This window comes from Urocampus carinirostris, chromosome 3 (assembly GCF_059441175.1).
Source record: "Urocampus carinirostris isolate Australia breed hairy pipefish chromosome 3, RoL_Ucar_1.0, whole genome shotgun sequence".
Taxonomy (NCBI): Eukaryota; Metazoa; Chordata; class Actinopteri; order Syngnathiformes; family Syngnathidae; genus Urocampus; species Urocampus carinirostris.
The window spans coordinates 63,116,988-63,143,570 of NC_142351.1; the positions used below are offsets into that span (position 1 = coordinate 63,116,988).

At 39.9% G+C, this 26,583-nt stretch overlaps 1 protein-coding gene across 3 annotated transcripts in view; it reads right to left on the reverse strand.

Annotated features, from left to right (window-relative positions):
- Positions 1–26,583, reverse strand: part of cacna2d3a (calcium voltage-gated channel auxiliary subunit alpha2delta 3a) — a 184,842-nt gene that overhangs the window by 119,230 nt on the left and 39,029 nt on the right. For all 3 annotated transcript variants that reach the window (XM_088332905.1, XM_088332903.1, XM_088332904.1), the window contains exon 4: positions 9,464–9,523. In XM_088332905.1, coding sequence (XP_088189031.1) covers positions 9,464–9,523 — 60 coding nt within the window. The remainder of the gene's footprint in view (positions 1–9,463; positions 9,524–26,583) is intronic.

Consider the following 26,583-nt stretch of genomic DNA (forward strand, 5'->3'; position numbering starts at 1 on the left):
CTTTGGATGAAACCTCTTCCATTACTATTCAGGGTGTATTTGTGTGGGTTTTTTGGCTATCGGGTACATATTTGTCTGGCAGGGGTTTGCTTGGAATTTACTTATCTAGCCATTCCAGAGCTCTTCCGCTTCCAAGAGAAATTGGCGCGGTAATCTGCTCCGATTTCCCTCCCTTGCTCTTTTTTAGCCGCAACACTCACGCGCTGTAAATGGGGAAAAAGCATCGAGCGCTCTACCATGCCCCCTACCAAGACGGACAATCCATTTGAAGGCTGACATCAGAAACGTTGCAGGCAAGGGAGGCTATGGCTCACCCATGGGCGTAACCAGCCCGTTTCAACCCAGGAACCCCCCAAAATCATAGCATTATTAAAACTCACTTATCCTTAATAAGGGACGGGATAGGCTTAGATCTGATGAAAATTCTTGGTAATAAAACAGTTTGTGTTAGGAGCACAGAGGTAGATTATTAATGTATTATTTTATCTTTTGTTACTTATTTGAATGACTGAATAAATATTTTCAATGACCGAAAGATGTTTGTACGTGATTGTTGGCGGGCTAAGACACTCTAAGTGCCCATAAACCCCTGACCTCAGCTATGATCTTGGAAAGATAAAATTGAAAATACATTAAATGGTTATATTTATTCTTTGTTAATGTTCTTTCCTATTTAATGTCACAATTTAAGGATTTTTTTTTTTTTTTCAAAATGGATACATTTTCACATGATATTGTGAATATTGTTACGGTAAATTCTGGACTACAGAGTGCACCTGATCAAAAGTTGTATTCAAAAAATTTAAGGAAGAAACTACTTTGTTTTAATACAAGATGCACGGGATTTAAGCCAAAGGCTTAAAAGGGACATTACGTAATATTTAGTGCCTTTTAGTGGTACAAATTAGAAATATTCCTCCAGTACAAACATTGACTTGAATACTGGGCAAAAATACATGAAATATCATAGCAATTTTATTTTTTATAAATTAATCATAGTTCGAAAAATATGTATTTCTTTGTCACAGTGGAATACCTTCTTGGATCTGTGCTATGTCCTTCCTGCTGCCATGCTTTTCCGTGTATCACTGACCCAAGCTCATACCAGACAACACAGTGCCATCTAGTGGTCAAATATCACACATTGGGGCTTTAAACACACATTAAAAATAACTCATTCATGTCCATTTCTTACATTTAAAAAACAATGAAAAAGGCATACATTGTTCCGCAATGTAGGCTAGGATCTCATTGTAAGGAAATCTGATTTTTTTGCACGGGCCCGACATGATCTGTCAAAGTCTGCCTGAACGGCACAATAGCGCCTTTTTCACACCAGACCCAGGCCACTTTCATATGTAAATATCCGAAATCCGATGCATACTTGAGAATCTGGAAAGCAACTTCTGTGTAAAAAGTTCAAGGCGCATTTATGCGACCTGCACGTCATCAGGAGGAGGCGTATAACTCAACAACCATGGCAGACGAAAAGACGGAAAACATTCAATGGAGGGAAAGTGAGAGTTTGGATTTAATTGATATTTGGGGGAACAACTATGTTCAGCCTGCTTCACAATCTTTTTAAAATTGCTTGATATGCTCTGCCGTTAGCATCCATGTGTACTCCCGTAAACACGGGGTGCATTGCATTTGACGTCACGTGTTCTCCTTTGCTCATGCAGGAGACTTGAGGCGTTCACACAGGAGATGCAGAAAAGTCACAGGAGTTCGCATACAAGTCACATTTAGATGGAAATGCAAGCACTCTCTAAGACATTCCTTTGGGGACTGGGTCAGCAGCTGTCAATCTCAATCAACTAGCACATCAGTCTATATGAATTAAATAGGCTTTAAAATATATGCAGGAGTGCAAAAAAATCATTACACATACATTAGATGCATCTACTCTTTCTAAGAAGTAGTGTCGGTTGATTGAATAGTTTGGTGTGGCAGCAAATGACTATCTATCCAACCATTATCTGTACCGCTTGTCCTCACTAGTGTCGCGGGGGTGCGGGAGCCCATCCCAGCCATCTCAAGGAAGTGGGCAGGGGGCACCCTGGACTGATTGCCAGCCAATCACAGGGCACACAAGGACAGACAACTCACTCGCGCATTCACACCTATGACTTGCATGTTTTGGGAATGTGGGAGGAAACCGAAGTTCCTGGAGGAAAACCACGCAAGCACGGGGAGAACATGCAAACTCCGCACAAGAAGGCTGGTAGCTGGATTTGATCCCGTGACCTCAGAACTGTGCCGCAGAGGCGCTAACCACTAAGCTGCTGTGCCGCCCAGCAGGTGACTAATTATTTAGTATGTTTTTTCTTGTCAGGCTGAAAACTGTGACATCATATGAGGCTGTGATCAGACCGATACCTGTCAGCTCAATAATTAACGTGTACCCTCCTTAGTTATAAACTATTTTCGGAAAAAAATAATATAATAATATATAATATATATATGGGCAGCACGGCGGCGCAGTGGTTAGCGCTTGTGCGGCACAGTTCATGTCATGGGAACCTGTCGTGGGTTCAAATCCAGCTCCAGACTTCCTGTGCGAAGTTTGTATGTTCTCCCCGTGCTTGCGTGGGTTTCCTCCGGGCACTCCGGTTTCCTCCCACATTCCAAAAACATGCATTTCAGGTGAATTGGCCGGTCTAAATTGTCCCTAGGTGTGAATGAGCGAGTGAGTTGTCTGTCCCCGTGTGCCCTGCGATTGGCTGGCAACCAGTTCAGGGTGTCCCCTGCCCACTGCCTGGAGATGGCTGGAATGGGCTCCAGCCCCCCGCGACACTAATGAGGATAAGCGGTACGGCTAATGAGAGATGAGATAATATATATATATATATATATATATATATATATATATATACAGTATATGTTTTGTTTTGTTTTTTTTTAATGTAGAAGTAGCAATACTTGGTCTCCTCTCCATCACCTTGGCATGTTCGCAAGAGCTGGGAGAGCTTAAGATCAGTCGCATGGTGCAGCATTTGCCAGTCCCGCCATTTAACACCAGGCAGAAAGCACACCGATTCATTACTCGTGGCCATCTACCTCGCAAAAATTAAAAATAAGCCACGACGCACTGTAAGCCGCAGTGTTTTAAATGTATAAAAAAGCAGCCGCTTGTAGTCCGAAATTTATGTAACACAATAATATGTTACGTAATACTGCGCTGAGCATCTGCAGATCCAACGTGAGGCATACAATTCTCTTGCCTCATAGCAGAGGGCGATCGTGAGACCAAGGATTCTGATTTAGTCCACACCTAAGGCACAAACAATAAAAGTAGTGATAGCAAGTTAAAAGCAAGTCAAGCCATCCAGTATTATTTTTCTCATTGCATGAACATTTTTTCACAGAGGATTCCCCTCAGTCAGCTCTGTTACAGACTGTTATTAATATAAAACAAATCAAAAAAGCATCAACAAAATGGCTGACCATTGTTCTTGTAGGAAATGGGAGTGGTTTGACAAGAACGCAACTTTGGTAAGTGTGGATCTTACTGGATTTTGTAGGTGGTATAAGATTAGGGTAGACTAAAAGCTTTTCCATCAACACTAAATCAGAACACCACCTAGTATGAAATGTGAATACAGTAGCTTGCGAAAATATTTGGCCCCTTGGAACTTTGTGACCTTTTGCTACATTTCAGACTTCAAACATAAATATATAAAACTGTAATTTTCTGTGAAAAATTAAAAATCGTGGGACACAATCATGAAGTAGAACACACTTTATGAAATGAAAAATGAAATGAAATATTGGATACTTTAAACTTTTTTAACAAATAAAAAACAAAAAAGTGGGTGTGTAAAATCATTCAGCCTCTTTACTTTCAGTGCAGCAAACTCTGTCCAGAAGTTCCGTGAGGATCTCTGAATGATTCAATGTTGATCTAAATAACTAACAATGATAAATGGAATCCACCTGTGTGCATCAAGTCTCTGTATAAATGCACCTGCACTGTGATAGTCTCAAAGGTCTGTTTAAAGCGCAGAGAGCATCATGAAGAACCAGGAACACACTGGGAAGGTCCGAGGTACTGTTGTGGAGAAGTTTAAAGCTGCATTTGGATACAAAAATATTTCCCAAGCTTTAAACATCCCAATGAACCCTGTGCAAGCAATAAAATTGAAATGGAAGGAGTAGCAGACCACTGTAAATCTACCAAGATCGGGCCATCCCCCTAAACCTTCAACTCATACAAGGAGAAAACTTATCAGAGATGCATCCAAGAGACCCATGATCACTCTGGATGAACTGAAAAGTTCTACAGCTGAGGTGGGAGAATCTGTCCATAGGACAACAATCAGTCGTATACTGCACGAATCAGGCCTTTATGGAAGAGTGGCAAGAAGGAAGCCATTTCTTAAAGATATCCATAAAAAGTGTGGTTTAAAGTTTGCCACAAGCCACCTGGGAGACAAACCAAATATGTGGAAGAAAGTGCTCTGGTTAGATGAGACCAAAATTGAAGGTTTTGGCAACAATGCAAGGTGTTATGTTTGGCGTAAAAGCAGCACTGTTCATCACCCTCAACACACCATCCCCACAGTCAAACATGGTGGTGGCAGCATCATGGTTGAGATAGATAGATAGTTAGATAGATAAAATTGATGGGAAGATTGATGGAGCCAAATACAGGACCATTCTGGAAGAAAACCTGATGGAGTCCGCAAAAGACCTGCGACTGGGACGGAGATTCGTCTCCCAACAAGTCAATGATCCAAAACATCACGCAAAAGCTACAATGGAATGGTTCACCAAAAAAATAGCAAGGTGTTAGAATGGTCAAGTCAAAGTCCAGACCTCAATCCAATTGAGAATCTGTGGAAAGAACTGAAAACTGCTGTTCACAAACGCTTTCCATCCAACCTCACTGAGCTCCAGCTGTTTTGCAAGGAGGAATGGGCAAAAATATCAGTTTCTCGATGTGCAAAACGGATACATACCCCGATCGACTTGCAGCTGTAATCGCAGCAAAAGGTGACGCTACAAAGTATTAACTCAATGGGGCAGAATAATTTTACACACCCACTTTGTCGTTTTTTAATTGTTAAAAAAGTGTGTCCCACATATTGTTGATGCTTCAGAATAAATTATAGTTTTATATAAGTATGAAATGTGGCAAAAGGTCACAAAGTTCTAGGGGGCCAAATAGTTTCGCAAGCCACTGTACAACAAGAAAATACTTCAAATGTATAAATAAGCAAAAGGTGCTTTCATTACAGCTTATTTAAAAATATCATGATCAAAATGGTGATTTGATGACTAAATGATAAAAATAATATAGCTGGAAAACTCAATCATGACTGCACATTCAATGATACATTTTAATAGACCAGTGCTTCTTGATTATTTTCTATCGCGACCCCCTTCGGAAGAAGAAATCCCCCCTTTCTCCGCTGCTTGGATCTGTTGATCTTTATTTTTTTAAGCGATCGCACTATATTGGCTGGGAGAAAACAATGACTTCTTGAACACGTCACCTCCTTTCATGGCAAATCTCAGGCGTGATTGGGGTGTAATGTCTTAAAATGACAGCTTAATTTATTTGGCTTTGTATTGCCTGCTGCCAACATTTTTAGCAAAGAAAGCACACGGGTCTTTGCTCGTATCCCTTTCGTGGTTGGAGTGAAGCCTAGGTGTTCTTTGCCAAACTTACTTGATTTAGATTGCTGGTTTGGGAGAAAATGTTTGTCTGTCTCTTCACCTCGTCTTTTTCCGCCTGTCTCTTCATCTTTGTTAAATGTTATTTTCATTGGGTCACTTGAGGGTCCACTCTTCTTGATGTTAACAACTCATACTCAATGCTCTTACTCTGTGCTATATGCCATTTAGAGGGTAATTGTAAACAAAACACTCTACCAATAGACCGCCACTACTCCCCTTATGTGGATAGATCCGACAGCGCTTGTTCTCAGACACTCAGAACGGCAGAGGGTGGCTGCTGATTGTATGTGATTCACATGCTTGTACTGTGGGACCTCTACTTACGAATTTATTTCGTTATGGGAGCAGCTTTTTAACCTGAAACATTTGTAAATAAAGTGATTTGTATCAAAAATGGTTCGACGATGCAAAGTGTTTGAAGTGGACAAAGGCTCCTCTTTGACGTATTACCATGAAATAAAAACCTGACCACACCTTAGAAAATTCTGGAATGGGTCCGTTCTGTCATACGTTATGAACTTAACTGCAAACACAGCTTAAAGTAAACTTTGTTTCTTTTTTAGCATTAGAGGTGCCACGAAATAAGAATAAGGTGACAAATCTAAAACTCATTAAGGTCTGTTAAAAGGGAAAACAATAAAGTGGACATACCCTGCTTTACATTTGCAGTAAGAGTCAGTTAGAGCTAACAAATCTGAATCAATTTCTATGTGAAGTTATTAAGGGCTAACTACTTTCTTATAGATAGCCAACATTTCAAGGTTATTAGCGTCTTTGATCACCTTGTTTCCATGAATACAACTTAGTATATAATAATTGAGCCCATTTTATAATGTATTTTGAGATAAGTTTGCATATTAAGGAAGAAATAATATGGCTGTTCTATCAGGAATAGCGACTAAAAAAATCGCTCACTGTTGTTTCAGCCGCCCTATTTGCTCCACGTGTGATACAGGGATACCCTAACTTTGTTGGCCGTGGATTAGCGCTCTCTTTCGGATCTATTAACTGTGCTTGATTCTTGGACAGTTGAAAAAAGTACCCCAATGTCAAAGGCCCCATGACAGAGCCTCACGCTCCTCAGGGGCCCTATTTGAGAACCACTGTAATAATCTCACACAGCGCATAAACGTAATTTTAAGAGTTAAAGTCAGATTATAAAAGATATTTGTATGCCAGTATATGTATTGCTTTCTTGCTCTGCCAGATAATGAAATAAATGCAGATTCATTCATTTGGAAATCTGACCATGCCTCAACAGACACCAACCTCCCCACAAGTCACTGGCTGACATGTTGTTTGAAAATAGCCGCTTAGAGTGGGAAAAACTCCTGTTTTTTGTTCCTGCGGTGATCATATCTAGGCCCATGTGAGGGCTCGTGCTTGTAGAATTGCCAGTTGTTTGCTTTTCTCTATGGAAGCATATTTGACCTGCGCCGCTGCCAGTTTAATCAGTTCATCTTCTGCTTCACTGAGCTGTCATTTCTATGAAAACGATTACGTCCTGCATTCTGATATTGTAGTTTCAATTGAGAGTTGTGTGTATGTACGTGGTACACACCACAGTTGTGTCATTTTCTGTCTACCTCTAGCTGGAAGCAATACTAGAATGTAATTTAGTTGTGCTAAACATTTGGCCATGAAAGGCGGCTTGATTTATATAGAGCAAGTGTGGGAAAACTTTTTGACGTGGATCGACCTCTGGGGGCAGCAGTAGTTGGGAAAGGTCGTAGGTTGGATTCCTTTTCACGCCGAGATGTCCTTGGGCAAGACACTGAACCACTAAGGCCCCCGATATGCAGGTACATGGATGCCTCTGGCTATCAGTGTGTGAATGGGTAAAGTGTGAAGTACATTGCGAAATAATTTTGAGGTCCTCAGTGACTGATTACAAGCACTAGATATATGCTGTTTATTTGCCATCTGAAAATTTGCAAAGAGGCCGGGCTAGGAAAAAAAATAATGATTGATTTGATTTTAAGTATCTGCAGATAGTGTCTTGATGCATGTCATGAAATTGTTTTTAAAACCGCAAGAATTAAAGCAAAGTTAAATAATAGTGTCCCTTTTCAAGCACTTAATTCAATAAAAACTCAAAAAGCAAACAATAAAGGAAGTGGGGGTTTTTTTTCGGTCAATATTTATTTTGCGAGTCACTTGTGTGTTGATGTGTTTTCCTAGAAAAATAAAATCGTGATAAATTTAGAAAATACAGAAAAATATAATCACGCTAGTGGACTACAGACTAAAGGGTGACACTAAGATCGTTAATTGACTTGTGCTTGCCAAAATTGTGACACACTTTTTTCATTTAAAAAAAAAAACGATTCATGTGCTTGTTAAATTCAACCAATACGGTCAAAGTTTGCATCTCATAAAATGATTACCCTTTGTTTAAATCTTGTTTGAGGTAACAACTAGTGTTTGAGGTACCGTCAAAATCGATCTGTCACTTTTCCAATGTTGTCGGTCCAGAGTCCATTTTTCTCTAATTTTCTTTCATCTGATCTTTGGTAATGAGTTAAATGTCAACTTGAACCTGATTGAAAATGTGGCAAACTTTTGCGGCTAGCAGAAGCTACTAAATAAGGCCAGTAGAAGATCGCAGCGAACCATAGCCTTTAGCCAAGTGCCAACATGAGTGGCTAAAGAAACAGTGGGAAAAAAAAGTACACGAATGACAACCACCAATGAGTGTGAAGCACATTGGAAAGAGCTTTGGGAAGTCTTCAGTGAATTGAAAAGCGCTTTATAAATGCAAACCGCTTACCATTTACCATTTATCCCTAAATCACAGGACTCAGCAATGTTTGCTTGCATGATTGTTGTGGAAGGCGAGCGACACTGAAGGAGGAAGCAGGCGTAACTAACAATAATATTCGTGTCTGGCAGTAAGCTATAGCCTGCAGCCAAGTAGCCAATATAAGTGGTTAGAGAAGGAAACCGTCAAAAAGGCCCAGATACCTGAATCCTCAGACTAAGCAATCCTTCTATTGGCATATCATCCCAGCTGCAGCAATATAACAGTATATTAGATATTATTTTTCTATAGCGATGAGCCATAGCCTGGAGCCCAATGGCTAAAAAAGAGTGCCTAAAGAAGGAAACTCTGGGAGAAAAAGGGGAGATGCTCACTTCGCTGTACTTGGCTACCACCACATGTGGGCTCAGATGTGTGCTGTAAGTTACTGTTATGTGCTAAAAGCACAACTAGGACAAGCATAGTAAAAAGATGCCCGCCAAACATCAGTGGTTGTGTAACATTACATAATTTTAACCTTAACCACATGTTTATAAGATTACATTGTGTTTTGCTCATCATTTGAATCAATATTGATTTATTTAAACGAATCAAGTTTTTTCACACCATGATGGTTCACTATATGCCCTGCGACTAGCTGGCAGCCAATTCAGGGTTTCCCCTGCCCACTACCCGAAGACCGCTGAGAAGGGCTACAGCACCCCCGCGACCCTACTGAGGATAAGCGGTGCAAATAATGGATAGATGGAAGGCCCGCTATATTATCCAAACTGGGGCTTTAAAGTATAAAGTGTGCTTCGGGTGTCATGGTATGTGCTAGGGAACTGTGAGTACCTGTTAGAGTGACAGTCGCAAGATGAAACATTTGAGGCAAAAGCGGATTAGAAAAAGAAGTATGGGACACGTTTTAGGTAAAGCCCGCCGGAGAATATTTCTAATCCTTTTTTTTCTTTACCGCAAAGTTTGCGGAGTTCTTTAGTACTTGTAATGAACAATTTTGAGTCAAATGTGTTTCCTCACCTGCAGGTCTGGATCCTCCACGTGCTGGAGGTGGGCTTCCTCGGCCGCCACCACAAGTCTCTGGTGAGGAAAAAGAAGGAAGGATTAAATACCGTACAATACATTGAGCCACATTAGATTTATCGAGTAAGTCACCAAGCAAAATTATTTTGTCCTTAATTTTTTTTTTTGTTCTTCAATTTTATTCTTCTTATTTAAGGAATCATCTTAAGATGTATTTTTGTTAAATATTTTCATTATATTTATTTTAATAGTGTCATGATTACTCATGCCCTAACCTGTGCCCGCTGGTTTGGCGCCAGCCGTTGCTTGTTGCCTGATTAATTCCCATCGTATTTATACCCAGAGCGCCAGTCACTCCCTGTCAGTCCGTCAGCGAACATCTGCATAGGCAAGGCAAGCACTTTGACTCTGGCTCCTGTCGGTCCCGTTTTTCATCCATATACCACTCGTCTGTTCTTGATTCCCTGTTTGTCTCCGGCTATCAATCTGTTTTGTTCTTTTGATCACGCTAACATCTGCCGCTCCGGCTAACGACCCGTTTTTGACCACCGACCACGCTCTTATCCCCGGCTCCGGCTATCGACACGTTTTGCCCATTTGACCACGCTACGATCTAACGCTCCGAGAGATCCACTTCCGCATTCCGATCAAGCGCCGATCCTGTGAGCGGCTTGCTTCCCTTGTCCAGCGAGCACCGGATCTCTGGCGTTTGTTTTCCTCTATTTCTCAATAAACTTGTGAGTAAACGTTATGCATCTGGGTCCTCCACCTGTTCTGGTTTTGACAAATAGAAATATATTTTCACTTTATTATTTTCTTTTTAAACGATACTATTGTTCTTTTTCAAAGAGTTGTTTTAAGAAATATTTTCCCCCCAATTTTTTTTTTTTTGATTTTTATATTTTTTTTTTATGTCTTATATTTATATTTATCTTTATTTTACTAGAAAAGTAGCTGAGATGCCCATGCTACATTCTTCTGAAAGAATATGGAATCTTCTATGTCTTTGTGTTCCAACTTAGATTATTCATTGTTAATATCACTTGCAGTAATTATTTCCGTTTGGGACAAAACTCCAAAGCGGTACCTGTCAAAAGAGATCAAAACCGTCCACATTCTCCAAACGGTTCAAAAATAGCTTTCAATTTACTTTGGGTACATATTGGATTGGGATTTTAGGCGTATTTTATAGGATTGTTAAGGGGTTAAAATTGTATACCTTTTTTTTTAATGGGCTGGGCATCATACATATGTTTGTGTGTAAATGTCCTAAAAATGCTATTAAACGAGACTTTAACGATGTTTATAAAGTCACCATACACATTTTTTACAAGTGTTAGTGCAAGATCGATACTAATGGTTCTCTGTAACCGTCAGCCATTGTGTGAAAAGAGGCTGTTTTCTCAAATGCTTTGTGGTGATATGTCGATGGCCGGCATCAAAACAAACTCATTAGACGCTTAGAGTGGTTTTATACTTATCCCCTTTATGCTGCCGTCAGTGCTAATGTGTACTTCGAGCAATCGGGGTTTTCTACTTGACAGCTGGCTGAGCGGCAGTGATGCACTTTCATTTCATTTACATTCAAATTACTTCACCAGTAAAGCCACAGTATTGCAATTGGCAGTTTCCACCTGTGCCATGTTTGCATTTGTGTGCTGGATATCACCTGCAATAAATCATAGCAGGCTATTGAATATTTCTGCAAATCATTCTGCATCTGTGGCTAGAGATATTTATTAGGGATGTACCATAAATGTACAGCAGAAAATAGTGCTTCTGGAAACCAATAACTTTCTTTTGAACCGCACGCTATATTTAGACAAAATCCGAAAACATAGGTAAAATCCAATTACAGTAGACAGTATGATATCAATTCATTCTGAGGAGGGGATCGCAAAGTGAAATTGCCAAAAGCAGAAAATGAAAAACTATGGTATAGGCCCAAACTCCTGGAACCCCCATTCAAATAACAAAATATTATATAGCAAGTGGGGCAGCACGGAGAGGCGGTGGTTAGCGCGTGTGGGGCAAAGTTCTGAGGTCATGGGTTCAAATCCAGCTACCAAACTTCCTGTGCAGGGTTTACATGTTCTCTCCGTGCTTGCGTGGGTTTCCTCCGGGCACTCCGATTTCCTCCCACATTCCAAAAACATGCTTTTCAGGTTAATTGGCGGGTCAAAATTGTCCCTAGGTGTGAATGAGCAAGCGAATTGTATGTCCCTGTGTGCCCTGCCACTGGCTGGCAACCAGTTCAGGGTGTCCCCTGCCCACTGCCCAGAGATGGCTGGGATGGGCTCCAGCATCCCCGCGACCCTACTGAGGATAAGCGGTGCAGATAATGGATATATAAAAGTACTACTTGTATGTAAATAATCAAATAAGCACTACTTTCTGTCGAATATACTGAACAGGATGCGTCTTAAGTGCCTTCTACTAGACAGCGTTCGTGGCAATTCAAAATCAGGGATACATGATACACTGAGGCCAAAAATATGCAGCGCGAAGTGGCGAATGATTACAGAATACAGTTTCTCCATAACAACGGGTGAAAGAAAAATAAAAATTCTTAAAATATTGCCACACGAGAGTAGCTTACCTTTTGGTGAATAGACGAGGAAAAAGTAATGCTTGAAGCTATAAATGATCAGGGATAAATGATCGTGGCTGAGCGGGGGCAGTTCATTTTAGGTGGCCCACAATGGCACCTTTCAGCGGCCCTAACTGAAACAAAGGGGCAAGGCCCTCTCCTGCCCTCAGCAATGGTTGACCATGGATAGTTGATCGCTGCCACAACCATGTAATTCATTTTAAGTAGGCCTTGACGGCATGCCTCCTAAAATGTGCCTCATACCTATCTTCACTCGCAGCAATATGGGATTAGGAAAATGATTCCACCCGTGATGCACTGAGGCCACAAAAAACAAAGTGAGAAGTAGCGAGCAAGAAAAAAATGAAAGATTTGTAGTACTTGCCCTAGTGTCTGTAACAAATGCATCTAATATTCAGAAGTCTGTGTGATTTTGTGTGTTGAACAGTCAAAATCAAACATTTGAACACTCTTTGAAGTGACCACCGACCACGCTTCTATTGAATTCAAATATTTGCAGTGTTTCTCCCCGTTAATGGCACACTCTCTTCAAGCATTCCTCACCTGCAGATATTATTTTACTTGTGGCAGTCGCTCTTCGCATGGCATTAGGCAGAGAAAAAAGAATAAAAGCACAAACTAATCCAAACGATTTTTTTTCTGCCAAGAACTAAAAATTCCAATTACTACAACATTTGCCATGACTTGTTTTTATTTTATTTTTTTATCATAACCCGCAGGGTAATATTTGAATAAAGTAGTCTTGGCTGCACTGTGTTGTCAAGTAGAGATTATTAATGTGCTTTGTCTTACTGAAGTCTTCCTTCGCCTAGAATTATTAATAATTACTCGCCAGACAATTTAAATTCCAAAAAATTGGACCTCACAAACCCCTCCAGTATTTTAACATTTTAACATATACACTAGACCCAGGACAAATACGGTCAAGTATAGAGTTTATCTATTAAATATGTCAAAATAAAATACTACATGGCTTGACATTAAACCTTAATTTCTTCGGCCTGTACAAATAAAAGTCACGTAAAATGATAAAGAGCAGTATTCGAGCTCTTGGGGGTGTCTTTCTGTGACTACAGAAGTATGAGTTGATGATTTTCCACAATAACTCGTCATTTTTAAAATAGACCCGTTTGCAAGAAGGGAGAAAATGGGGGACCAATTTAGGCTCGTAGGAACAAATGTAAAAAAGTCCTTGAGAATTTTGTGGAGTGGGGATGTTTAATGTGCTTTGACTACTGAATCATTTTATTTTTTACAAAAGTCACCAGACAATTGTGTCACGATTGCTAAAGTGAAGACACCTGCGGCAGTTGTGTGGCGCGCTGGAGCGCGCTCCCTGATTGGCTGCCGTACTGTTCTTAAGCGGTCAGCGCCCAGACCAGTTTGTCCGAGCGTACCTCTGAGTTCCTGTGTGTTCATGCCAGATCGTCAAGTACTAAAGACTACTCTGTTTTGATTCTTGCTTTCGGTTTCGACCTGTTTTCCGCTCCTCGCTACGACTTTCTCTCCTGCCTTGATCATCGACCTGCCTGCGAAGTTTGATTCCTCTTACCTGTCACGGAACTGACGCCCCGCCCCAACGCTACGAGCGATCGACGCACAGCGGCTTCCTAAGCAAGCTCCCTTAACTAATCAATAAAGATTCCTTCCAAACGTACGCATTTGAGTCCGAGATTCCTTTCTGGGTCCTGACAATTGACCTCCTAAAAATTTGGTTTATGGTTCACGGATTCCTTTACCACCAGGGTCCCAAGGGCACCACTTCCTATAGTGTGTCTTGGGCAAGTACCACCTGGCAGTGCCCATCTCTCTCAGTACAAATCTCTCCAGTATAGCAAGAGGAGCTGAAAAAAGGCACACATGTCAAGTCAAGTGACATTTATATGTATATCCCTTACTCACAAAATGTCTCAAGGGACCGCACGGCCCAGAATTACACCATTCCCTGATCTTGAATTGTCATGCGGGCAAGGAAAATTCAAAAGCCTCAGCATGTGGTAAAAAGGAAACCTTTAGAAGTGGCCACACAAGTGGCAATCCCCCTTGCAGGATAGTGAGGTTGCAATAGATTTTACATTGGGTCACAATATACAACACATTCTCAACTCCAATAAAAACTATGTAATAATGTACAAAAACTCAATTTAAGCATGCACACTACATCAGTCGGACAATATTCACTTGAAATGATATGGAGCCAAATTCCAGTTCTGAGGGGTATCATTTGTAGTGTTGACTGCACAAACAATTTTCCAGTTGAACGCAGTGTTATATCCCCCCTTTTATCAATTATATGTCAAAATAAATCAGGGGAATTTTTTAGCCAATACAAACAAAATTCACGTGAAATGAAACAGACCGTAATCCGGGTCCAAGGTGTGTCTTTCTTTGACTACACGGAAGTAAGCTGGCAATTTTCCACCTGAATGCAGCATTATAATCACTGGCATCATACAGAGAATTATATTCATTATGTGTAAAAAAAAGCTGTTTACGAAAACAAGCTAACTGCCTGGCTTGACTCTTTAGACCCATTACAAAGAAAGTTCACATGAAATTACACAAAGCCATATTTCAGTTTGGAGGCATGTTTTTCTTAACTGCAACTGTACGAATGTAAGAATTAGCTACTTTCCACCTGGACGCAACGTTAAATCCACCCGTGTCTTGTCCGAGAGTATTAACGGTCCTCCCCTATACCTTTATTTTTGTAAAATTTTCCAGAGTTACAAAGAGCAAATCAACCCTAAAGGGTGTGGTTTTCAAGGAATCACAACAAGCGCTTGTAATAGTCAAATTAGCCCAACCCTGGCATTATAAAAAATATTTTTTGAAGGTGTTCAATAGATAAACTAAAACTACTCTAGCATTAGAAGTAAAATTATAAAATAATCTAAATAATACCTTTTATTTCTTTTTAGACATATGCTAAATTCAGAACATGATTTGTCATAGTCATTTACAAGTATAATTTTAGGGGGACAGTACGAATATAATTCACCGTAAATGATGCATGCATGTATTCTAGTTCCGAGGCGTGTCTTTCTGTGTCTGTACAGATATATGAGTTAGCAATTGTCCACCTGAATGCAAATTTAAAGTCATTGGTGGCCAACAGAGGGTTGTTTTCTAAAGAGAGTCCTTTTTTATTTGAAACTCCTGGGTTACAAAAACACACCTGTCAACCTGTACGTTTTTGACGTACAAAGTACATTTATTATGCATTTTAAGATAAGTACGAAGTACAAGAAAAACTGTACGGAAAAACGCAAATTTGTCAATTATTGGTACCATCCGGTACACACAGACTATGACAAAACGGCAAATCAATCAAGTCAAACGAGTTCGCCGCGGTAGCCTCAATCTCTATATGTTTTTTTTCCGTTGCAAACGAAGCGAGCGGTTTGATCCTTCTGTGCGCATGCATCCGCCGCCTCAGATTTCATGTGGTAGCTATGTAGTGAAAGGAAGTCCGTCTCTTTTTAGAGAACCAACTTTTTCGGCTCAACTCATTAAAGAGAGCCGGCTCTCAAATTGCTCACTTGCTTTGATGAATTGTATTAGGAATCATTATTGTTGTGTAAAGAAGTTAAGAAAAAAGGAAGTATAAAAGAAGAAAATGAACAAAGACAGGTTTGTGGTTATTCCTTTAATCAGTATACCGTAAATTGCGGATTATAAGCCGCTACTTTTTTTCCAAACGTTCAACTCTGCGGCTTATTCAGTGATGCGGCCAATTTATGTAATTTTTCTAATGGCCGCCAGCGGCGCTCGAGTACAAAAGGTGAGATTTAGACCTGTGGAATATATGCGCCGAGGAAGACTGCAACTTCTTGGCTTGACTAGCGGCGAGAAATCTTTCACTAAAACTGGCAGCATGCGAAAGGCAACTTTTTCGCAAGTCTGCCAGTGGATCCTGACAGCGTGGGGCAGCATCAAAAAATCCACCATCACCAACGGGTTCCGAAAAGCCGGTCTGCTGCGTGACGGAGAGGAGGGCACAGAATCAGGAGTGGATGGGAGCGTGGGACGAAGTCTATATGACAAAGTTTCTTTCCGACACTGAGGAAGACAGCTTCGATGCCTTCAGTTCTAAGGAGGAAGATGAGGACGGTTTACCGTGATTTTTACAAGTGCGGTATGTTTTTTTAACAGACCCGTTTACTGTGTTGCGAGCTTGTTGCTAGCATGTTGCTACCTGTCACAGGCACCGTTTGGGATGAAAGTTATATTTTTATTTTTAAAGCTTTAAAACTCTCTCGGTGTACCTTTTTTTTGTAAATATGTGTAACCATGTATAATATGTATTTGCAAATGTATATTTTTGTAACATATTTATTTTAGAGGCTTATTCTGATGTGTTTTGCACGGGTGAATCAAAAAAAAGGGGCGAAAACAACGGGGGCTGGCGGGAAGTGGAGTAAACGTGAGACGTGTTTGTGGACGCGGCGGACAATAGTGGATATATATTTTTCCCACACTTACCTTTGGAAATATACACTTTTTTCCTTGGATTACTTTCAACGGGACCCGGACTCTGCAGGTCTGCATCAAACCTTAAGTACCGGTATCATTTTCCGTTCATTTTGGCGGGTGTGAATTTTGGACTGTGTTCTTTAATGAAGGACATTCAGTTTCAATCGCGGGACTCAAAGTCGGGGTTTGGGTTAATATTGTGTTTGTGCTGCATTTTTAATGTGGGCGCATGCGGCTTATATACAAGTGCGGCTTGTGTAAGTACAAAATCAGTTTTCCTCTTAAAATGTGGTGGGTGCGGCTTATAATCAGGTGCGCTCTATAGTCCGGAATTTACGGTATTACCAACACTAGTTTGATGCAGAAAATAATTTAATAATTTGAATAAGAAAATTTATTATTCTACTTCATTATATTTGCATGTATTTCTTCCTTCTACAGTGAACGTCCAAGCTACTTAATTTTTGAACTTTTTTATAATAAACCCTATTCATGTCGAGCTACTCAGTATCTCACAACAAAATATTAATCAACAATATATATGATATGACGAAACACATGTACAATATAACATGTTAAACTGCATAAATAAACACGTTTGAAAAAAAAATATGGTGTAAGATTATTGTGTATTTTGTAAGGGAAAATACAACCTGTTCTAAGGGCATTGAGCCGTGGAGGTTGACAGGTATGCAAAAATAAATTCAACCCTTAAGGGTGTGGTGATCAAAGAACAGAAACAAGCACCCCATAATGGACAAAATAGCACAACCCTGGCTGTTAAAGAATTTCTGTCCAGTACTGAACTACTGAGTTATCCGTTTGCCGGCATGCACACTAGTTGTTTCCTGAAATACCTTGAGTTGCTTACAGAGGTGGGTTAAGTAGCCCATAATTTTACTGAAGTAAAGGTACTGTTACTTCAGATTTATATAAATTAAGAAGAAGTAAAGAGTACTCATCCAAATAAGTACTTGAATAAAAAAATAAAGTAATGAGTAACTGTAGCATCATCCTGTTTATTGTTTTTTTTTAAACAATTATTCATTCAGATCATCAAATCACCAAAAGTCCATCCAATCAACAATAAATCATATTTAATGTAAAATAGATTCACGTAATTAGGGTAGATTCAAGTACTTTAATAAACAATAAAATAATAATATTATAAATCAAAGAAATAAATTAAGCTCAAGTAGCACATTTAAAGCCCAAGTTCTTTTTTTAAAGGCTCCGCAGGCAGACAACAAGCTAGCTCATTAACTCGTATCAATTGGGTGTGTCTGTGTGAAAAAAGTGGAAAAAAAAAAAAAAAAAAGCTGGGGGGAATGGAAAAAACGAAAAAAGACAGGTTTTTGGATGTCCCCTTAAAAGGTATATTAACAATAATGGAACATTATGCACAAAACCAAATTAATAATTTTGAAAAAATGTATTATTCTACTAAGTTTATAGCAGCATGTACTTTTTTCACACTCCCACAACATGTCACTGTGTTGTGTAACTCATTCAAACGTTGAATATTTTTTTTAGACTAAGCAACTTAATGAAGACTTCAAGCAACTCAGAATCTATGAAAACACACAAGATGTTAATTAAAAATGTTGATTAAAAATATTGACTATTCAGTGCAACAACAACTATACTGAAAAATATTACCAGAATAGCTTTCTTCCACTTCTGTAATATTGTGAAGATTCACCTGATGCTGTCTCAATCAGATGCTCGGATTAGAATTCATGGATTTTTTTACTTCTCGGTTGGATTACTATAATGTATTGCTTTCGGGTCTCCCGATGTCTAACATAAAAGTTTGCAGCTGGGAGTGGGACATTTAACTCAGACAAGAAAGTTTGACCATATCACTCCTATTATTAGCTAACTTGCACTGGCTCCCAGTCCACTTAGATGTGACTATAAGGTTCTCTTACTAACATAAAAATGATTGCATAGAATAATTGTAACCTGTGCAGTCCTTTGAAACATTTTGTGATTATGGGCCAAACAAAAAAATGTGACTTACTTGACCATGCTAGTTAAGTTGGTTCGTTCGCAAATGACACAACACTAATGCACTGTACGCCACTGAGACAGACGCCTACTTACGTGAATGCAACTTAAGTAAGAAAGTACAGATTCAATGGCCCCCAATGTAGCGGAGTAAGAGTATTTTTCTGCTTCAAAAATATAAAAGTAAAAAGTATCGTGATTTAAAAGTACAAAATGTCCTAATACTTACTCAAGTAAATGTACTGGAGTAAATGTAACTCGTTGCTACCCACTTGTCTACCTACAGATGATTTATTGTGCAATTAATCTATAGTAACGTCGCTTAGAATGGTTTTCCGGTTAACTAAGATAAAAAAATCTGTATTCTTCTTAGGCCCCTAAAATAATCAGATTACAAAAAACACATGAGCGAAAGGAACAACAATTAGCCAGTGTTAGCGTAGTGATCGAGTCAAAACCCGTTGCCCTTCCGGGTCATGTACCAGTCCGACAACAAAAGACTCGCTACCTTTATACACCTCGAAATTAAGTGTGCCACCCCATTAATAAAACAAGAATAACAATGGCCAACATACATGTTTGCTCCTACACTTGCATTAAAAGCAATCGTTATTCCAAATGTTTAATAGTCAAAATAGAGAACAAATATAGTCAAAACAGCCCAACCGTGGCATTAAGAGATCTTTTTTGCAAGTGTTTGATTGTCAAACTAGAATTATCCTGGCGTTAGAAGCATTCTGCATTGCAAACAAGAAAAATAAAAACAAATGTACACGTTAAATTTTTTTCTTATCAGACATATTTCGAGTCAGAATATTGTCATAGTCTTTCAAAAAAAAAACATGGCGCTTCCCATAACTATTTCATCCTCAAATGGGTCATAGTAAGATAAGAGTGATAAAAATGTCCTCAATGTAAAATCCTGGCAAATTTTATCATTTTGGTGATGAATCTGAAGAATAATTAGTTAGAACCAAATCAGGGCTAGGTTGCGCTTCTATTTTTTTCTCTAAGTGGAGGAACATCCGAGACTTAAATAACAATGAGGCAATCAAGTTAATGGCGGAAACAGTAATTTGAATTGCAAAAGTGAAAACAATCAAAATCCTTTCATGATAATTGTTAATCAGAGGCTGTCGCTGAGTGAAAGACACCAAATGAGCGCAAAATGTCGGGCAAATTCATTCTGTTTTGGCCCAAAGGTGAATGATTAAATTATATGAAATTACATGTGTAAGCCTCATAAACCAGATCTGTGGCCCTGTGGTAGGGCACCCGCCCCGAGACCAGGAGGTTCCTTGTTCGGGCCTCGGCCAAGACTTACAATGTACCCATTGCCTCCCTGCCCGGCGCTCAGCATTAGTTGGAGAATTTGGGGTTTGGTGACCTAATGACTCCCAACGACAGGTGTTACAACACATAGGTTGGGTATTCAGTGGCTTGCGAAACTATTTGGCCCCCTTGAACTCTGTGACCTTTTGCCATATTTCAGACTTCAAACTTAAAGATATAAAACTGTAATTTCTTGTGAAGAATCAACAATAAGTGAGACACAATCATGAAGTGGAACACACTTTATTGGATATTTTAAACTTTTTTTAACAAAAAAAAAACGGGAAAGTGGATGTGCAAAATTATTCAGCCCCGTTGAGTTAATACTTTGTAGTGCCACCTTTTGCTGAGATTACAGCTGCAAGTCGCTTGGGGTAGGTCTCTATCAGTTTTGCACATCTATAAACTGATATTTTTGCCCATTCCTCCTTGCAAAACTTCTCGAGCTCAGTGAGGTTGGATGGAAAGCGTTTGTGAACAGCAGTTTTCAGTTCTTTCCACATATTCTCAACTGGATTGAGGTCTGGACAATGACTTGGCCATTCTAACACCTTGATATGTTTTTGGTGAACCATTCCATTGTAGCTTTTGCTTTATGTTTTGGATCATTGTCTTGTTGGAAGACAAATCTCGGTCCCAGTCTCAGGTCTTTGCGGACTCCATCAGGTTTTCTTTCAGAATGGCCCTGTATTTGGCTTCATCCATCTTCCCATCAATTTTAACCATCTTCCCTGTTCCTGCTGAAGAAATGCAGGCCCAAACGATGATGCCGCCACCACCATGTTTGACTGTGGGGATGGTGTGTTGAGGGTGATGAGCTGTGCTGGTTTTACGCCAAACATAACCTCTTGCATTATTGCCTAAAAGTCTCATCTGACCAGAGCATCTTCTTCCACATGTTTGGGGTGTCTCCCAGTTGGCCTGTGACAAACTTTAAATGACGCTTTTTATGGATATCTTTAGCAAATGGCTTCTTTCTTGCCACTCTTCCATAATGGCCAGATTTGTGCAGTATACAACCGATTGTTGTCCTATTGACAGATTATCCCACCTCAGCTGTAGACCTCTGCAGTTCATCCAGAGTGATCATGGGCCGCTTGGTTGCATCTTTGATCAGTTTTCTCCTTGTATGAGCTGAAAGTTTAGGGGGACGGCCCGATCTTGGTAGATTTGCCATGGTCTAATACTCCTTACATTGCAATATTATTGCTTCCACAGTGCTCCTTGGGATGTTTAAAGCTTGTGAAATCTTTTTGTATCCAAATCCAGCTTTAAACCTCTCCACAACAGTATCACAGACCTGCTTGGTGTGTTCCTCGTTCTTTATGATGCTCTCTGAGCTTTAAACAGACCTCTGAGACTGTCACATGGCAGGTGCATTTATACAGAGACTTGGTTACACACAGGTGGATTCCATTTATCATAGTTAGTCATTTAGATCAACATTGAATCATTCAGAGATCCTCACTGAACTTCTGGACAGAGTTTGCTGCACTGAAAGTAAAGGGGCTGAATAATTTTGCACCCCCAATTTTTCGTTTTTTATTTATTTAAAAAGTTTAAAATATCCAATAAAGTGTGTTCCATGATTGTGTCCCACTTATTGTTGATACTTCACAAGAAATTACAGTTTTATATCTTTATGTTTGAACTCTGAAATGTGGCAAAAGATCACAAAGTTCAAGGGGGCCAAATAGTTTCGCAAGCCACTGTAACTATCTTTGCATCATTTACCGTGTGCACAGTCATACAATGTGCATGAGACATGACCCCTGTTTAATCAGGGTTGAGGCAAGGAAAATGGATCCGCACAGACTTAAATCTTGTCCGGTTAACCCAATCCAAACAACACCAGCAATGCAAAAAGTCCAGTAAGGATGTATTGTAATTATATATATTTTCTTTCAAAAATGTTACTCATTCTTCTTTGTTTTATTTTAGGAGTTATCATAAAAATCTGATAATATACAAGAATAATACTTAAAACCTTTTGCTCAATTTCCGATCTGCTTTTGTAATATAGAAGATTTAATAAAAAGAAAGGGCTCAGGAGAGGGCCCTTATAACAAGATGCCATTTCTTATCTGAAGTTCTGGCTCGCTCCATTGTTCTTTTTGCATGTCCAAAGATGTCTTCACTCCTTAATTTGTGCGTCCACTAAACATTAAACTAGCCATCTTAACATAATTTTTGACATTATCCAGTATCTTGACATCCTATTATTCACCACGTTTACATATCAAAATCATTAACACCACAAAATAATTATTGAATGTTTTTTTGTCTTTGACTTTTAGTCGACACACAAAATTCCAGACTGTTCTATTGTCAAGTTCCTGCAACCAAAATGCCCTACATGTATAAAATCAAATACATTAAGTCTGAGGATACAATAAGTTCATAAGATCCTGAGTGTTACTTTTTTGTGACTTGAATAATAGATAAAAATAAAAAAGAGTTTTACATGTCCCTTGTAGTTCTAAACCTTTCTTTCAATCTAAGTCTTTACCACATGTCACTAGATGACATTGGTACACCATGATCCATTTTGTTTTGAAAAAAACACATGTTTACGGGTGCAACTCTCTCCTCTCAGCAGGTGGCAGCGAATGATAAAGAGCATGAATCGACACAGAGACTGCAAGATAAAAACCACTGTGACGGAGAGGGCTGAGCGCCCGTACGGAAATTGAATTTCTGGAGAGCCGCATACGATTCACAGAAAAAACGGGGACAACATAGATGGGAAAGGCAGAGACACCAGACAAAAGAGAGAAAAATTCTGAAGTCAGATTAGACTAATATAGGCAGAAGGAAATTGGATGGAAAGTGAGCTGATGAGAGAGGACTTGCCGTTGACTTCCATTGTGGGTTTCTCACTAATAATTTGGTGATGGGCAGGAATAAAGTATAATCATGATAGTGCTTTTAAAGGAGCCGATTCTCTGTCCATCTAGGTCAGGGATGAGCTACTTTAATGCTGGAGGCGACCACAATTTCTCATCAGTAGTACTGGAGGTGAAATGGGGGGTTCAGAGGAGAAGATTTGTAAGAATGTGTCACGGTTGCCCATTGCCCTCACTTGGGCCCTCCCATTTGACGCCAGCTGCTGCTTGTTGCCTGATTGGCTTCCCTCCTATTTAAACTCAGTGCTCTCATTAACTCCTTGTCAGTCCGTCAACGAACCTCTACATTTGCAAGACTTGTATTTTGACTCCGGTATCCTGCTTGTGTATCCAGTATCCGGTATTGATCCCGCCTGTCTCGTCCTGTCCGGTACCTTGCTCCAGTCTCCAGTATCCGGTATCGATCCTGTCTGTCTCGTCCTGTCCGGTATCTTGCTCCAGTATCCGTTATCGATTCTGTCCGTCCTGCTCAGTCCGGTATCTTGCTCGTGTATCCAGTATCCGGTATTGATCCCGCGTGTCCCATCCTGTCCGGTATCTTGCTTGTGTATCTAGTATCCAGTATCGATCCCATCTGTCTTGTCCTGTACGGTATCCTGCTCGTGTAACCAGTATCCGGTATCGATTCCGTCTGTCCCGTCCTGTCCGGTATCTTGCTTGTGTATCCAGTATCGATCCCGTCTGTCCAGCCCTGTCCGGTATCTTGCTCCTGTATCCTGTATCTGTTATCGATCCCATCTGTCCTGTCCCGTTTCTATCTCTTCTGCCCAGCGATCGCCGAATCGCTGGTGTTTGTGTTCCCGCACATGACTACCCCGTTCCCGTAAAATAAAGCTTGTGTGAAAATGTTACGCGTCTGGGTCCACCATCTGTTCGGTTTCTGACAGAATGAAACCTGGGAAATTCCTTATTAATGGGTCATCCAAATGACATCTTAATAGACTTTAAACTATGTTAATAAAAATAAAAGCAGCGAATCAGTGAGAGTGTAAATGCGAAACGCCGCACTCCCACATGTGTAAATCAAGCTTGAGTGTCTGTTGTCTTGGTTGTTCTGGATTGAACAAGACCCAAAGAAAATGGCCTGGTGGCCTGCCTTTCTAATTACTAATACATAAATAATTGAAAAACTGTATGACCAAGGGTGACATTTTTATACCTATAGGGCGGCAGCAACCGATTGATAGAATAAATTAAAATCAGGGCAGCACGGCGGCACAGTGGTTAGTGCGTGGGCGGCACAGTTCTGAGGTCATGAGATCAAACCTCCTGTGCGGAGTTTGCATGTTCTCCCCGTGCTTGCGTGGTTTTCCTCCGGGCACTCCGGTTTCCTCCCACATTCCAAAAACATGCATGCCAGGTTAATTGGCCGGTCCAAATTGTCCCTTGGTGTGAATGAACAAGCGAATTGTGTGTCCCTGTGTGCCCTGCGATTGGCTGGCAACCAGTTCAGGGTGTCCCCTGCCCGGAGATGGCTGGGATGGGCTCCAGCACCCCCGCGACCCTACTGAGGATAAGCAGTGGAGATGATGGATGGATAGATTAAAATCATTTATTAACAGTGTTAGCAACACATTTTATCAGGTATTCGTGGTTTCAGCATATTAATTCAATGCAAATAGGAGAACACATTAAAATTCCTCTTAATCTGGCGACTGATTTGTACTACTTTGGTCTGGCATAGGGCGCTCTGAGACCGCCGTTATATGCAGGAGGTCATCTTGATCTAAATCTAAATTTATTTATCGTGGCACACTGCAGACACTCAAAATGCTGTATAAAAATATTCAATGTACAATGTGATAAGATAAAAAGTTGCCTGCAAAACCAGTCAAGAAAACAAGTAAACATGCAAACAACCCCTAGTTCAGAGGGTTTTTTTTTGTTCTGTTTGTTTGTAACTTTTTATTTAGGCCCAGAACACACAAAAATAATCATTAAATAATACAAGGAAACAATAAACTATTTGCACACATCTGACCAACGATTGGCATTGTTCTCTGATGGAGCCTCTTTTTTTGGCACTTCATAACGAAAGGATCTAACATGCAGGTGTACATTGTACATTATTTTGTTGTGTGCACTATCCAAAATGGCAATAATAGAATAGAAGAGGACTTTAAAATAGTTTGTGTTAAAATCTGATTATTCCAATAATCCCCAAAAATCGACCGATTCACCGATTATCAAAATACAGAGACCCTTAGCTATTTTGCACTTCGGTTATCGCTGATTCACTCCTTCGCAGATTTTAAAATGAATCATTTGTGTCTTTATTTTATTTGATATCATTGTACATGCATTGTATTCTGTTAGACAACAGACAGTTGGGGGCGCTCTGTGTCAGGTGGGTGTGACTGTATGCACAACTGTGATGTGCTGTCAGTCATACAGCGGGCTTGGTAAACATTCTGGTAAACATGGCGACCGCTAGCTTTTAGCAACTCATTATATTGAAAAAAAATCCAGGAAATAAATCGGACTCCAATGAAATTCATCAGAGAGCAACAAAATCGTGATCACCAGTGGGTGCCCTGTGGATTTTTATCAGGTTCCAGAAGCGAACTGACGGCTAGGCTAAAACCTCTTCATAGCCACCGTTGACTTTTCACTTTTTGCTGGTGCTTCTGGTTCCAATTAACAGAGAAAACTGAGGGATCTCTGTCGTTGTTAATTTTAGCCCGACATACTAGTTTTGCGAATACTTCACTCCAATTTTCCATGGGTAACATTTTCAGACTTATATAACCTTTTTTTTAAGCGATCCTTCTTTTGAGTCCGTTTCCTTCGGGAGATAAATGTGGCTCCTGACATGAGTAATTTTCTTTGGTCTGTATGATAAGGAGCGAGGAGTTGAGCAACGTACTACGATTCGCTTTGTGAGTTGTCCGCTGGAAAGTGCGTTCAAGCCCTGCAGACAAGAGGACTGGCCAGACTAATGGTTCCTCTCAAGCCATTTTCCTGGATGCAGAATTCTGATAATTGTTCCTCTCAAAGGACAGTGAGTAAATCTGAAGTCTCAGAGGAGATACGGTCCATCTTATAGTGTTTAACAACGAGGTAAAAATATTTACACGGCAACTTTGACACTGAAGGCAACGGTCGAGCAGGCGCTTCTTATACGTCCTATCTGAAATGGGGGTTGCAAGGTTAAATTGTCATATGGCGGGAGAGACTAACCTATGCTAGTTAACTAATGCGTTCTTAACCCCCAGGGAAAAACATTAGAATTGTATATACATGTTGAACCTTGGTAAAATGATAGCATAGCAGGTAAGTTCTACATATGTAATAAATATGTATTTTATTTAAAGGTTATTCCAGAATTTGAAAATGTTCTATTTGCTGCTGCCATCTTCTCGCTTTAATCATCATTGCAGCCTGTGTCAAGCTGCATGTGTTGCGCATGCAAGTACATAGATTCCTTAGAAGTGCTCAAATTAACTTTTCCTTTTTGAAAGGTTTGGGTTGGCGTTTGGACTGTATTTGAAACAGTCATTTTCTTTCATTCTCTATTTTATGCTACACAAAAAAATAACGCAAAATCACTCTCCATTCCTCTCCACCCTTCCCTGCTCCCTAATGTGTTGAGAGTCCCGAACAGCTTTGATAAAAGTTAGATAAAAGTAGATAGGCACAGTGAGAAAAAATATATAGAGGCTCAGTTGGGCAGTAATAACACGTAATTTAAATCTAATTTATTTGTAAAGCATATTTCAGGTAAAAAAAATATTTAGCATACAACAAGACAGTAAGAATCTTCTCTACATATTTCTATGTCA